At 37.5% G+C, this 13,264-nt stretch overlaps 1 protein-coding gene across 1 annotated transcript in view; it reads right to left on the bottom strand.

Annotated features, from left to right (window-relative positions):
* LOC145681779 (glycine receptor subunit alphaZ1-like) overlaps positions 1-13,264 on the bottom strand; it is an 85,554-nt gene that overhangs the window by 48,024 nt on the left and 24,266 nt on the right. Inside the window, exons 3-5 of the mRNA XM_081753390.1 lie at positions 12,914-12,978; positions 7,888-8,117; positions 3,893-3,975 (exon numbers count right to left, since the gene is read on the bottom strand). Of these exons, the coding sequence (XP_081609516.1) occupies positions 3,893-3,975; positions 7,888-8,117; positions 12,914-12,978 (378 nt within the window). The remainder of the gene's footprint in view (positions 1-3,892; positions 3,976-7,887; positions 8,118-12,913; positions 12,979-13,264) is intronic.

Here is a 13,264-nt window from a genome sequence, read left to right on the forward strand (position 1 = left end):
TTTTAGGACTTCTGCCTTTTAGGACTTCTGGAGTTTAGGACTTCTGTCGTTTAGGACTTGTGCCGCGAAATGATTTTTAGGACTTCTGCCGTTTAGGACTTCTGCCTTTTAGGACTTCTGCCTTTTAGGACTTCTGCCATTTAGGACTTGTGCCACGAAATAATTTTTAGGACTTGTGCATTTTAGGTCTAATGCCGTTTAGGTCTTGTGCCTTTTAGGACTTCTGCCGCGTCCCCATCGCTAGTAGTAATGTGAAAAAGACAGAAACAACAGAAATATCACATTTCGCAGCAATAGGGTGTCTTATTCGCTTTTCAGACCAAAAACAAAGTTCATGTATTCGTGCGCGACCGCGTGTATGTGTTTGTGTCGCAAAATAAAGTCCTAAATCGATGCTGTAATAAATTTCCAATTTACAAAGCTTTTCTTTTTTAATGATGTTTAGAAACTAAAGAAGGCTTTAATTCTGAAAATCAACCTTGAATAATAAGAAATCTCATAAAATGTCTATTACCCCAATCACTTTTTTGTTCCTGGAGGCATTAACGCTCAACTTAGAAAACTCAATAAATGTAAAATCACTAAATGTACAATTAGATGTAATTCATAAATGTTGCGAGACTGCGAGAAGTCTCGCGAGACTTCTCGTGCGAGACTTAACCGAGTCTCGTCTAGCGTCTCCTTTCGCATGGTTTAGTCTCGTCTCGCGTCTCGCATAAAATTTTCACTCTCGTCTAGTGTCTCGTCTCGCAAATGCGAGACGAGACGCGAGACGAGACGAGACTTCTCGCGTCTTGCGTGCATCCGTACTTCTAAACCCATCTTCCAGCTAGCGTTTAATAAGGCCGCTGCATTTCTTTCTATTTTTCACTTATCGTCCCCTATCAGCATAAGCCATAAGCAGGTTCAGCTCAATGTTCTGGTTGCTATAATAATAATAATAATAATAATAATAATAATAATAATAATAATAATAATAATAATAATAATAATAATAATAATAATAATTATTATTATTATTATTATTATTATTATTATTATTATTATTATTAAAGTTGCCTGAAAAAAGAGTGACCTAACTACTTTTCTACCAATTTCTGAGCTTAAATATGAAATCATTTGCGTTTAACATATTTCACACCGAACTATATGCCTTAACAAACTTTAAACGTAGAAATTGACGCAACGGTCACGGTGAAGTCCATTTGCTACTGGCAGCAGTTTGTATCAAGTTGTCGTGGTTTCCATAAAGGCTAATTTCCGACAGCACGAAAAATGCGTATAGTATGTTCTGGCTTCAGGCAGTTGATGCAGAACGTAAATAAATAATCAAACTGTCACAGCAGATTAAAAACTATAAAATTATTATTGACGACTAACGATAAACTTCTATATTTAGCACCATAATAATTCGATTTCTTCTATTTTCTCGAAAGCCACGCTTTGAGAATTTACCTTCAAGCCTGAGATTTTATGCAATGCCATTATGTAGAGTGATACATACTGTATATCTCATCTTTGCTCAAATACTACAGAATAAGAGTTAGTCATAATTTAATCATATGTCACAAAGCGTACTGTGTACTTTAGTGTTGCTGGTGTCGTAACAAAAGACTTGATAATTATATAATTCTGAACCAGTTCCATAAAAGTATTAAAGGGTGATGTGATCATAACATACCAGAAATATTTAGGCACGCCAAAATAGCTTTTCTGGACTATATCATTTAGTTAGATCAATAAAATATATCGATTCCTCTCGTATATTCCATCTTAGAAGATTCTTCGTTTTAATATTCTAATAGTCTTCTACAAGCCATAAAAAATATATGCTGATCATGTCTATCAATAAAGATAGTCTGTATGGTTTTCCCAATTAATTAGATGATACTTTCAACCTTAATTACATTCTTAGAAAAGCGTTTCTTCTATAGGATTATTCATACCACCGAATTGTAAATGTATTGCTTACCATTAAACGAGAAAACTGTCCCGGAAATAGAATAGCTGTGGAATAAATTTCAAATATATCAACTAAATTCAAAACTATTTTTATTTGTCAGTAACGTCTACAAAGAGATATTGGTGGTCAAATGGTGAGCACACACTGATCAACCAAAACATTATTATGACCACCTCCTAAAATTATTGTGTTCATCTTTGACTCGCAGGACAAGAACAATGTGGTATGGCATGGAAGCAATGAAGCCATGGTAGGTGGATGAAGGAATGGTGCACTACATACGCAAACACACACGTAAGGCATTTAATTCCTGTGAATTCCGCGATGAGCTGGAACATTCAATGACGTCACAAAGGTATTCAATTGTGTTAAGATCGGGTGACTTTGGGAGTTCTTGCACCAATTGAAATTTTACAACTCTCCTCCTTGGACCACTGCAGGACAATGTTGGTCTTGTGACAAGGAGAGTTGTCTTGCTGAAATATACCATTCCCAACTGGAAATATGGACCACATGAATAAGTGTACATAATCAGCAGTTATCTGCCAATAGCTGGGGGCCGTCTTGGTGCCCTTCCGCAGGTACTACTGTGTCCATGCATGACGAAGTACAGTATCGTGACTTATCGGACAATGCAACGTTGTGCTGTTGCTCTGCGGGACCGTGTCTAGTCGTTATCAATGATGCCAGTGCTTAACTTTAGTATAGGTGTAAAAGTCGGGTGTAAAGGCCCATATCTAACAGTGTACGGTGAACTGTGTGCTCAGATACACCCGTGTTTTATCCATTGTTAAGTCTCCTATTAATTGTGCCAAAGTTCACATTCTACCTTGTTGTACCAAACTCGAGAGACTGTCCGACATCTTTATTGAGATGTGGCCATCATATCGTTGGGTGCTGGTTTCACTAACCTTGGCTTTCGAAGACACTAACCATGGCAGCTTGTGAGCACCGACCAAGTCACGCTCTTTGCGAGATGTTCGTTCGCTATTTTCTGAGCATCTCACTCTGTACCTTATGAAACGCTGATATATCGACGGCTTTCACTATTTTACGCACAAGCACCATTCTAAGTGATCGAGTGAGATAGTTGTCACCGTGTAGCGAGCGATCCTGCTTTGTCTCGTGATTCTTACGTCATAGCAACGACTTCGATCAAAAGGTAGCGCGTGGTCATAATGTTTTGGCTGGTCAGTATATATAAGTGGATGATATCTGGTAAACTCTACAACTCAAGACAATTATTTCCTTGGATTTTCTCATTTTGCCTACGCGTAGGATGTAAGGAAGAGATATTCTGGCATTTCAAGTAAGTAAAATTATCATGTGATAACTTCTGTTGTTAGTGAGTAATCGATTTGGCACAGACCTCTATGACACTTTAACGTTAAATCTACTAACTTAACTCTTACTATGATAAATAAGCAGTTACTTCAAGTAGAATTTGGGTTTATGCTTGGCAGAGAAGAGATAATCTTTACTCATTTGGTAGAATACGTTCGTTTTATCTTGGCACGCTTCCCGCCAGTGCACTTGGTTGGCTTTTAAAATACTTTCTGCTAGAACTCACATGAACGTTATAATCCAATAGGGGTCTTATGGTCTTTGTTGTGTAGGTGACGTTAGTTGTCAGCCAGCATATCAAATGAGGTCATTGCTATTTGGCGGGTATTTGAAATGCTTAGTTGTCACACGCGAACACGTGCGTTGCGGTGATTTGTGAGTGGTGTGGCGTTTTGCTGTTTCCTGGCGTATTTTAATTTGCAACTTAACTGCGGCGTGGCAAGAGCGCGTTGCAGACAGATCCATCCTTTAGGTGGGAAGCGTGCCAAGATAAAACAAACATACTCTAGCGGAGTACTATATTTTTTTTTATCATTAGTATCTTTAAAAGTAATAATAATGAAAATGTTTGAACCTGAAACTCACATGAAAGGAAAATCATTTGACAACATTGATCATCAAAAGGAAACATTGTAAAGTCAAACTCGCATGAGATACGGATGGTAATCCTGAAATAAATAAGTCAGAGTAAGTACTAGGTAATATACCTTGTGCAAAACAATAATAATAATAATAAAAATAACATTATTTGAAATAAGATATCCCGAGCAGCACTTAGAGGAGGACAATGGTGGGAAACGGTAGGGTAGTCACGGGCCAACGTTGGATGTATGTTCTAATAGGCTACTTTGCCGAGCATTAGCCAACAAATTGAATTGCTAATGTAGCTCATACGAAATAAGTAAAATTAACCCTGGGAACACGAGGTTAAATGATTGACATAAAATTGTTGGTCGTCCATTATACAATTTGATATACGCTAAAGCAATGTAATTTACAGCTTCAGTAGTGGAATTCCCGATTTCCAACAACTTGCCGTCTAGTGTCCTACGTTGGGCCAAAAGTATTATTCAACTTTAATCTTTACAATTACAAGTTTTTAAAAATTAGTAGTCCATTGTCCTTCATTGGACCAACGTAGTTTTCAACTTAATTTTTGCAATTTTCAATTCCCAACCGTTATTCTACGTTCAACCAACGTATTTTTGAACTTAACTCTTGCAATTCCAAGTTCTCAATCATTAGTCGACCATTGTCCTAGTTTGGGCCAACGTAATATTTTGCTTTAATTTTCCACTTTCCAACCATTAGCCGACCATTGTCCCATGTTGGGCCAACGGATATTTCAATTTTATATTTACAATTCCAAACCTTTAGCTTATGCTGAGCCAACTTAATTTTTCAACTTAATTTTTGGAATTCAAAGTTCTCAACCACTCATAGATCATTGTCCAGAGTGGGCTCACGTATTTTTCAACTTTAGTTTAACAATTTCCAATTCCCAACCATTAGCTGACGTTGAGCCAACATATTTTTCAACTTCATTTTTCCACTTCCTAATTCAAAACTGTGATTATCTATTCCATACATGAAGAATTCGCATGATCTTCTTTATTGCATTTATCAGAGTTTATTTCAAATAATGTTATGTTTCTGCTAGGAAAAGGAGTATTAGAAAAAAGAAACATGTGATTAAAGAGACCTTAAATTTATTAATAAGCAGCAAAATACAGTGTACACCACGCGAAGGAGTTTGGTTTGTATGGCGCCATATTACCACAATTAATTTCAAAGCCAAAAGTGGTTTTAGTAAAGAGATTATTATCGAGCAGGAATATATTTCTCGAGCGCTTAATTCAGTGCAGACAACAGCTACTCGCTATCTATTACCGTTTTCACTCTATAGCGATCAACGCTAAAACCGGAAGTGGTTGATTTAGGCCAATTCTGGTTTGAATAGAGAATTAAGAAAGAGGATGGTAACTATTCTTAGAACAATAAATTGATGATAAAAAAACACCGCTTCTGGCTAACTCATTGGTTTTGCTCTATGTAGATCAATATTCAAGCCGGAAGTTGTAATGAATTCCAATCATTTAAAACTTTCATAGAGAGTTAAGGATGAAGATGGAATGTATTCTAGGAACCGTTAAACCGGAAGTGGTTGATATGTGTCACTTCCGGTAGATGAATCACCTGCATCAAAGAACTTAAGTTCTAACTTTTAATTCTTTACATCCTGATCGAAACTGATGGTAATCGATCAAGTAGTTTTTGAGAATTTTTGTATCCTGGTCGAGTGGATGGCTTTTGTAAAGCAAATTCCTTTAAAAAAAAAATGAGTTCCTGAGCCTAAAATATAATCAGTGAAGCAAACGAAGAGAGGAATGTACAGAAGAGTGAAAATAATTATTCACATAACTTTTAAAACCATAACTTCTCTCTTCAGCATTTATTTTCATATAATGTTTGAAGAGTATGTATTTGATTATAGCTCATTACCGACAGTGATGTACGAGTGACTACAGGCTACGAACTGAAAAAAAAAAAATACTGAATAAAAGTTTACAAGTGATTCTTAAGTAGTCTCAACTTTAATATCTAGGTATATTCAATTTGTTACTTTCAACTTAACACACTGCTGTTTCTGAAACTTGCAAGAACGAAAACCACACATGTGTGTTAGTTGAAATTTGTATAGCAGGTTTGTTACATGTCTACACAAGAATGGTTACAACCTGAGAACAGCATAACATCTCTAATCTTGGTACGTTAGTGCGGGTTGCAGTCTCCATGTACTACAACAAGAGATTTTATATATTGAAGTACCCAATGGAATAGGCTTTGGATGAATTCCTGAAGAATAACCTGCCACCTGTTATTTTCTTAGCTACGTACTTGTTTGATAGGCGATATGTTAGGCGACTGAACAGGTCAAGGAAGCAGTGGTACCCATTGATTCCCGAATAGTACTTGAACATTCCGGAATACATGTGATCTGAAATATTGTTCTGATGAAATACGACGTCTGAAGGAAGAACAAATCTTATGTTATAAATTTTGTGATATAGCCATCACTACTGAGGTTGTTCTTGAAGTACAGCATCCAAAATGGCGTGTTAAATAAAATGGCCTTTCCACCATTGTGACGCTCGACAATGCACATACGCAGATTGTGCTAACATGATAGCATCCAACCTGTATCGACATGTTGAAATGGGCCACGTATGCATCATACCAATGCAATTTAAATTCTTCGTATTGTGAAGGTGTGAGATGATTATGTATTTTAGAACCTTGTTTCAAGATTCCATTCACTTTGGAAACACTTCATGGCTATCAGACATCGAGACTAGAAAGAAATAATAAAATCTGTAAAGTTATTTCTCAAAATTAGTAATGAGAGCCAAAAAGCGACAGACAAATCCCTTTCCTACAGCATTCTACGGAACACGCGATCATATTCCTTTCGAAGAGCACAGACCTATTTCGTTATAGTCAGCATGAAGTAGGTTTGCAGAAGTATTCAAAACTATCGAACAGGGAAGTTTGGAACGGATTGTTTGAATGGATAGACGTGAGTGCATTTCAGGAGCAAGTGTTGAGGGATTCGAGGCCCACGGTAAAGGGTTCTGGTAAGCCAACACCATGTTGGTCGCCGTAGACGAGAAAGCAACATGTTGGGGAAGAGAAAATCCAAATTTGCATTTTTATATTGTCAACCATAGTAAAAAATGTCATCTGTAGCAGATGATCCAGCCTATGGGAGAACATCGATCAATGCCTATTTTTTGTCTGTCTGTCCATAAACGGGCCCGAGATTTTCTCCCTACCAACCGAAAGGACAAGGGTATGATGGGAGACTGCAACAGTATACCAGGTACTGTGCTAGAGTTTCCAATCCCAAATTCTGATCTTTTTCTCTGTCTCCCTCTCTATCTATCTATCTTCTCCCACAGCTGCCTGTTTTCTCTGATTTGTAATTCTGGACCTTATTTATGCAATCCTAGGGGTAAGATCCTACTCTTACTCAAATCCTAGGTAGGATTTGTGAGCCAAATGTGCAAACATTCCTTTGAATTATAATTTTGAGACGAGCTACAGTGTTGATAATTCAGTAAGTGCACAGAATGTTATATGGCACCTTACAAAATATTTTGAGTTTGGGCGCTGTTTCATCAATTGTTCTTGGGGCTGAAATTTTCATAAACAGCAATAGTATGCACTTTACTATGTGTTGCCTCTTTGTTGGTATCCGAAAACATGCATTACTCTCGAAGTGTTAAACATTCACTTGTTTCTGACACTGTTCTTTCCAATGCATTTCCGGTTCTTTATGGAACACTGGATTGTTATGTAAAAAAGAGTTTACTGCTGTTAATTAATACCAAATATTGATATAATGTTACAATAGAAGCATTAATAAAACAAACGATGTCTAAGAATGTTGCAAATTCAAACGTAGGTCGTTACTATCCTTGCAATTTAAAAATCTGTACAATTCCTGTCCTTAATTTGTTTGGATCATCCATGTTCTAGCGTACACTAATTGTTTAATGATAGAAAGTTTATTTACTTACCCAGCAGCGTACAAAACAACTTTGTCTTTCGAGATGGTGATTCTCATCATTTCATTGATGCCTTGGCGAATTATTAGATCCCTCATCGAAGCTTCAAAGAAGACGGGTTTCCAAATAATGTGCTGTTGGTTAGAATCCAAAGTGACGGTAGGTGCTCCTCCTGCCGTTTCGTTTATCGCTATTCTGTTTTCCTTCCAACTCATGTAAAACCACATATCTAAAGCAAACACCTAGAAAACAGACACGACGTCCAAATGACAAAAAATGCGTGTAACAACTTAGTTCAAATTAACATTCCACATTATATTTGACTATTTTTCTTCCGATTTTGGAACGAAGAGGTAATAAGTTTACCGGCAATTTGAGAGAAATCTGTGGAGACGGAATCTACTCATGGAACGTTGAACCCGCTTGAAATTAACATTTGTCCACAAATTTGACTTTTTTTAAAATTCGATGTTAGGACCAGAGTGGTGAAATGCGCTGATAGAATCTGTACGAGCGAGGATCTATTTGAAATGATTATTTTTATACTTGCGTATAGTTAACGTACATGTAGAAATTAAAGTTACTTGCAGAAACTGTAAATGATCCTTATTTGGATCTTAACTCGTTTAGCCCTTTTCTGGGCAATGGAAAGTACTCTTAGAGCCAATGAGACCTAAGTATAATCTTGTTTGCTGCACCGGAAACCACTGTTTCCATTATAGCTATGAGTCTTTTCCACTAGTCGAATGGTAATTGTACTCGATTTTTAATCTTTGAGCGTGTTTTGCGTAACGTGAAAGAGGCATCACCTTATTACTTCTAGAAAAAACTAATCCACGAAAGGGTTACTGGGAAATGTCTGAGTTGCTTTGATAAAGTAGTGGAATTTTCAATAAATGTCAGAACTATACCAAACATACATGCAAGAGATTGTGTCTCAAGATATCCTTCCGGAAGAAACTAACCATCTTAAAAAAATAAATAAGCGTGTTTTTTTGTAGATGCTTTTCCTCATACAGTGTTCTCTTTTGTCGCGAGAGATGAGCATTGAGAATGACCAGCAAAGTAGTACAATGCAAGATCTCAAATGTTTTTGGCTTAGTCCTCTTTTCAAGAGCTTTCATTGGTTGAAATGCAGCGAGATCAAGGGAAATCGATTGCAGCAATTCTGCCAATGTACATTTTGTCACAAAATTCATAGACTCACAACTGCCATGCAATTGTTAAATCAAATATAAAGGTAACCAAATAAGTCCTGTCACTTTTCCACCCACTACCTTCGAACATCGATATGTCACCTAAGACGTACATGGAAGATCAAAAATAGTTCCCATCACCATCGACGACCTTCTCCCAACGTTCTGGAAGGTCATGGATTCCATCGCGGTAGAATTTGGTGGGCCGTGTAGCGAAGAAAGTATCAAGTGCATTTTGCACCTCTACTAGGGATTTGAACTGGCGTCCTTTAAGGTCATCGTCCAAGGAATGGAGCAGGTGATAATCGGACGGTGCAATGTCCGGGGAGTATTTTGCATACAATAGTGTTTCCCATCCAAGATGCAGAGTGGTGTCCTGCACCTGAGGCTTAGCGTTGTCCTGTAACAGGAGCACCCCTTTGCGATTCAGAAGTGCTTTCTCCAGAGTTTTGAGTTTTTCTTGAAAATAGCTCAATTGTTGACAATACACAATTGTATTGATGCTCTGGCCAGCTGGTAGTAGTTAGCGATGTACGATGCCGCCAACTGTCCTTCAAACACACAGGAGAACCTTCTTCTGATGCAGTGCTGCTGGTTGCAGCTGTTTTGGAATTGGTTCATGAGATGGTAACCAATAAAGATGACGCCGTGGAGCTTCGTACGGGACCCACTTCTCATCACATGTCAACACCCTGTCCAGAAATTACTCCTTCCTCAGACGAGACAGCAAAGAAATACAGGTGTCTGCTCGCGTTGCCTTGTGGCCTGGAGTTAAATCATATGGGGCCCATGGACCCAATTTGTAGTACTTCCTAAGTTGATGGAAGTGCTGCCGAATGGTTTCTCCACTTACACTGGGAATTGTGGTCCCAGTTCCTCACATATCTTGCCACTGTTCACCTCTTCATTTTGCCACTGCAAGATCTCCATTTTGCACATGATGCGTCTTTGAGTGTTTCGTCACCGTCCTTAAACTTATTAAACCACCACTGCACTGTCCGCGCAGTCATAACACCACCAAGGCCTCGGCGTTTGACCCCAGTTTGAACTCATACAACATATACGCCATTATTGGCGCTTTGTGGAGGTCCCATGTTCACTCTGTTCTTACGCAAGTTCACGGTGTAACTGAAGTGCCACAACCAGATAGTATGTTGGATATACCGACACCAATAACTGACTTTCGCCTTATCTCCATTCGCATTCAACTCACAGTGTGATGAGGGGGGCGCGGTGGCTCAGTGGTAGAGCGTTCACCTCTGGTGCTTGGGGTCCCGGGTTCGATCCCAGCCCCCGCCATGTGAACTTTGTGGTGGACAAACACCGTGCTCGTGGGTTTTCTCGGGGTTCTCCCGTTTCCTCCCACGTTCTTCATTCCACCATTTCACTCATCTCTCATCATCACCGTCTCCTTTAGAATAACCGGCATAACCGTGGGACGTAAAATTCAAAGATTTCATTTCATTTCACAGTGTGATGGTGGATTGAACACAGATCTCTACAAAAAGCAACACAATTTTCTTGGTTACCTTTATATAAACAAAAAGGAACACAAAATAAATAATTATAATGAATTCTCACTAAGAATTAAATAAAAAAATTCTATAAAAATATGAAACACGGAGTATATCGTGAGTAGAATTCGTCCACCTATCACATTTGTCCAATACTGAACCATCACATTATCATTTGTTTAGGTTTTGATGTATAGAACAGAAATATAGACATTAAAACACAACAACAAAGAACAGAAGTGTTCAAAGAATATGTATCTAAAGGAATAAAGCAAATAAACTGATTGAAATAAAAAGAAACAGCGATGAAATATAAGATAACATTAGGAGAAAAGCCATAAGGAGCTTGATGTCCCTTTCCAGCAACTGAGGTTAAATGGTCTGGACTTGCTGTGTTCTTTTGTACTTGTATCTGAGGTAAATACATCTTCTGGAAGGCAAACCCGAAACTATAGACACAAAAAGCATGGGCTTTTAATATTCTGTCACCACGAGGCAATTTGGGAAGAATGAACAGTACTAGAGATAATTGGGGGAGGAAGAACACGGTGGTTCAGTGGTAGAGCAGTTGCCTGTGGTGCTTGGAGTGTCATTTTTGATCCCTGGCCAAGTACGTTTGTGGTGGACAACACAATGTTCGTTGACTTTCTCGGGTACCCAAGTTTCCTTCCATTTTCTCATTTCTTCTATTCTTCCATTATCATTCACTTGCTTTGATCGCTACCCCCCCTTAACCTAAAGGACATTCCTGGGAAGTCAAACTGAGATTTCATTTCCTTTTACTAGAGACAATTGAAAAAAAATCTACACCTTCGTATAATCTTAAAACACTTGTTCATAATTTGATTTTTATTTTACACTAGCTGTAAATAATCTTCATTGCGAAGTCTTCTTCAGAACCAGGATTAAAAAGAGGAAGAATAACGTCTTGTATTCCATTTCTCTGATATTTATTCTCTCCTGTTATGTTAGCCCGCATAACCAATATGTAATGGTGGTTACATACACACAAGGTGTCTTCAGAAATTGCGAAAAATATACATATATTTTCGTGCATATATATATATATATAGATTTCCCCCAAGCCAAACATAAGTAAAAAGGAAACGTCTTCATATGTGATTAGATCGATGGAAGGTCTATCTGTGCCCAACATTTGGTGGTTCTAGGTAACTCTTTTCTATGCGGAAAGCTTATAACAGACGCACATACTGAGACACGCACTGTTTTATTATTATCCTATCCTAACTATATATAAAACAAAACTACGTGAATTGACATTAAATAAACGGGTACTTCTGGTTGACGTGGAAAGCTGAAATTTGGTATGACTATAGGTTTTCGTTACTAACCTACGGGAAAATTGCCAGAAGTGAATATTTTTTTTTTTTAATTTTTAGGGGGTCTAAAGGGAGGATGAAAAAAATTCCCCATGTTATTTAAATGAGTCTTTTTATGGACATATAATCTCATATTTTAGGTACTTGGAAGTTGAATTAAATCTTGAAATTCGGTATGCTTGTACATTGTTGATGGCGTTATCAAACTAAATCACCAAAAATAAAAAAATCCCACTTTAGAGTAGTTTTATGGGGAACTGAAAAATTATTTCCCATGTTATTTATATGGGAGATTTTTGACATCCTAAAATGTTTAGGCACTTCTGGCAGGATTAGAATGATAAAATTTGGCATGATTGTAGCCTTCCGGGACTAACATACAGAAAAACTGCCGAAAGTGAATATTTTTAGTTTTTAAGGGGTCTAAAGGGGGATGAAAAAATTTCCATGTTATTTAAATGGACGTTTTCTTGGGTACAAAATCCTATATTTTTAGATAGTTGAAATAGGAGAAAAAACTTGAAATTCCTTAGAATTGTGAGTTTAATAGATACGTGGCCGTAGGCTGAGCAAACGAGGGGTCTGGGAGCAGAGCCCCCAGCTAGCCGAAGTCTAGTTCTACATATAACTAACGAACCAAAGTTCTGCTCACGATAATATTTCAAAAAAGTTGTATAGTAGGTCAAGATATACCACCATACAAAATTTCATCCAGATCGAATTAACCGTATATCGTACACTCTCCAACGTATTACCACAAACAAACACGCTCGTTCAGAATTAGAAACAGTGAAATGGTTGTTTGAAGAATGCATTTCTAAACTACAAGTACAAAGATCATTGATGTAACATTATTCGCTTATATATCAATTACTATAAAAAAAAAAGACTCTCATATCACACATTACACGCGGACATCAAACAAATCTGGTGCTATAGTCGCTTCCATTAAATAAACCAAAATAGTTACAGTAGCACTTATACTTACATTATTTTCCGCATCGATCTCAAGCAATTTGTTTATCTCTATACTGAGTGAAACCTCAACCGGTCCTGCAAAATAAAGTAAAGAGAGTAATGTTATTGTAATAACAATCAAAAAGAAAACTTTCATAAACATTAGATCGAAACGTTTGCAAAAGGTGGAATGGCGTGGGTTATATTGAAAATGCAGATAGCTACACACACATTGTTGATTAAACATGAGCGGAGGCTGAAAGGAATGGAACCGATAGCTAACGAAAGTGAGTACTTATATATATGGCCCGATCACAGCGAAACTGTTTAAGAGGCCCGATCACAGCGAAATTAAAATATCGCTAATTTTACAGTAATTACG

The sequence above is a fragment of the Thermobia domestica genome, chromosome 3, assembly GCF_964235325.1.
Source record: "Thermobia domestica chromosome 3, izTheDome1.hap1.1, whole genome shotgun sequence".
Taxonomy (NCBI): domain Eukaryota; kingdom Metazoa; phylum Arthropoda; class Insecta; order Zygentoma; family Lepismatidae; genus Thermobia; species Thermobia domestica.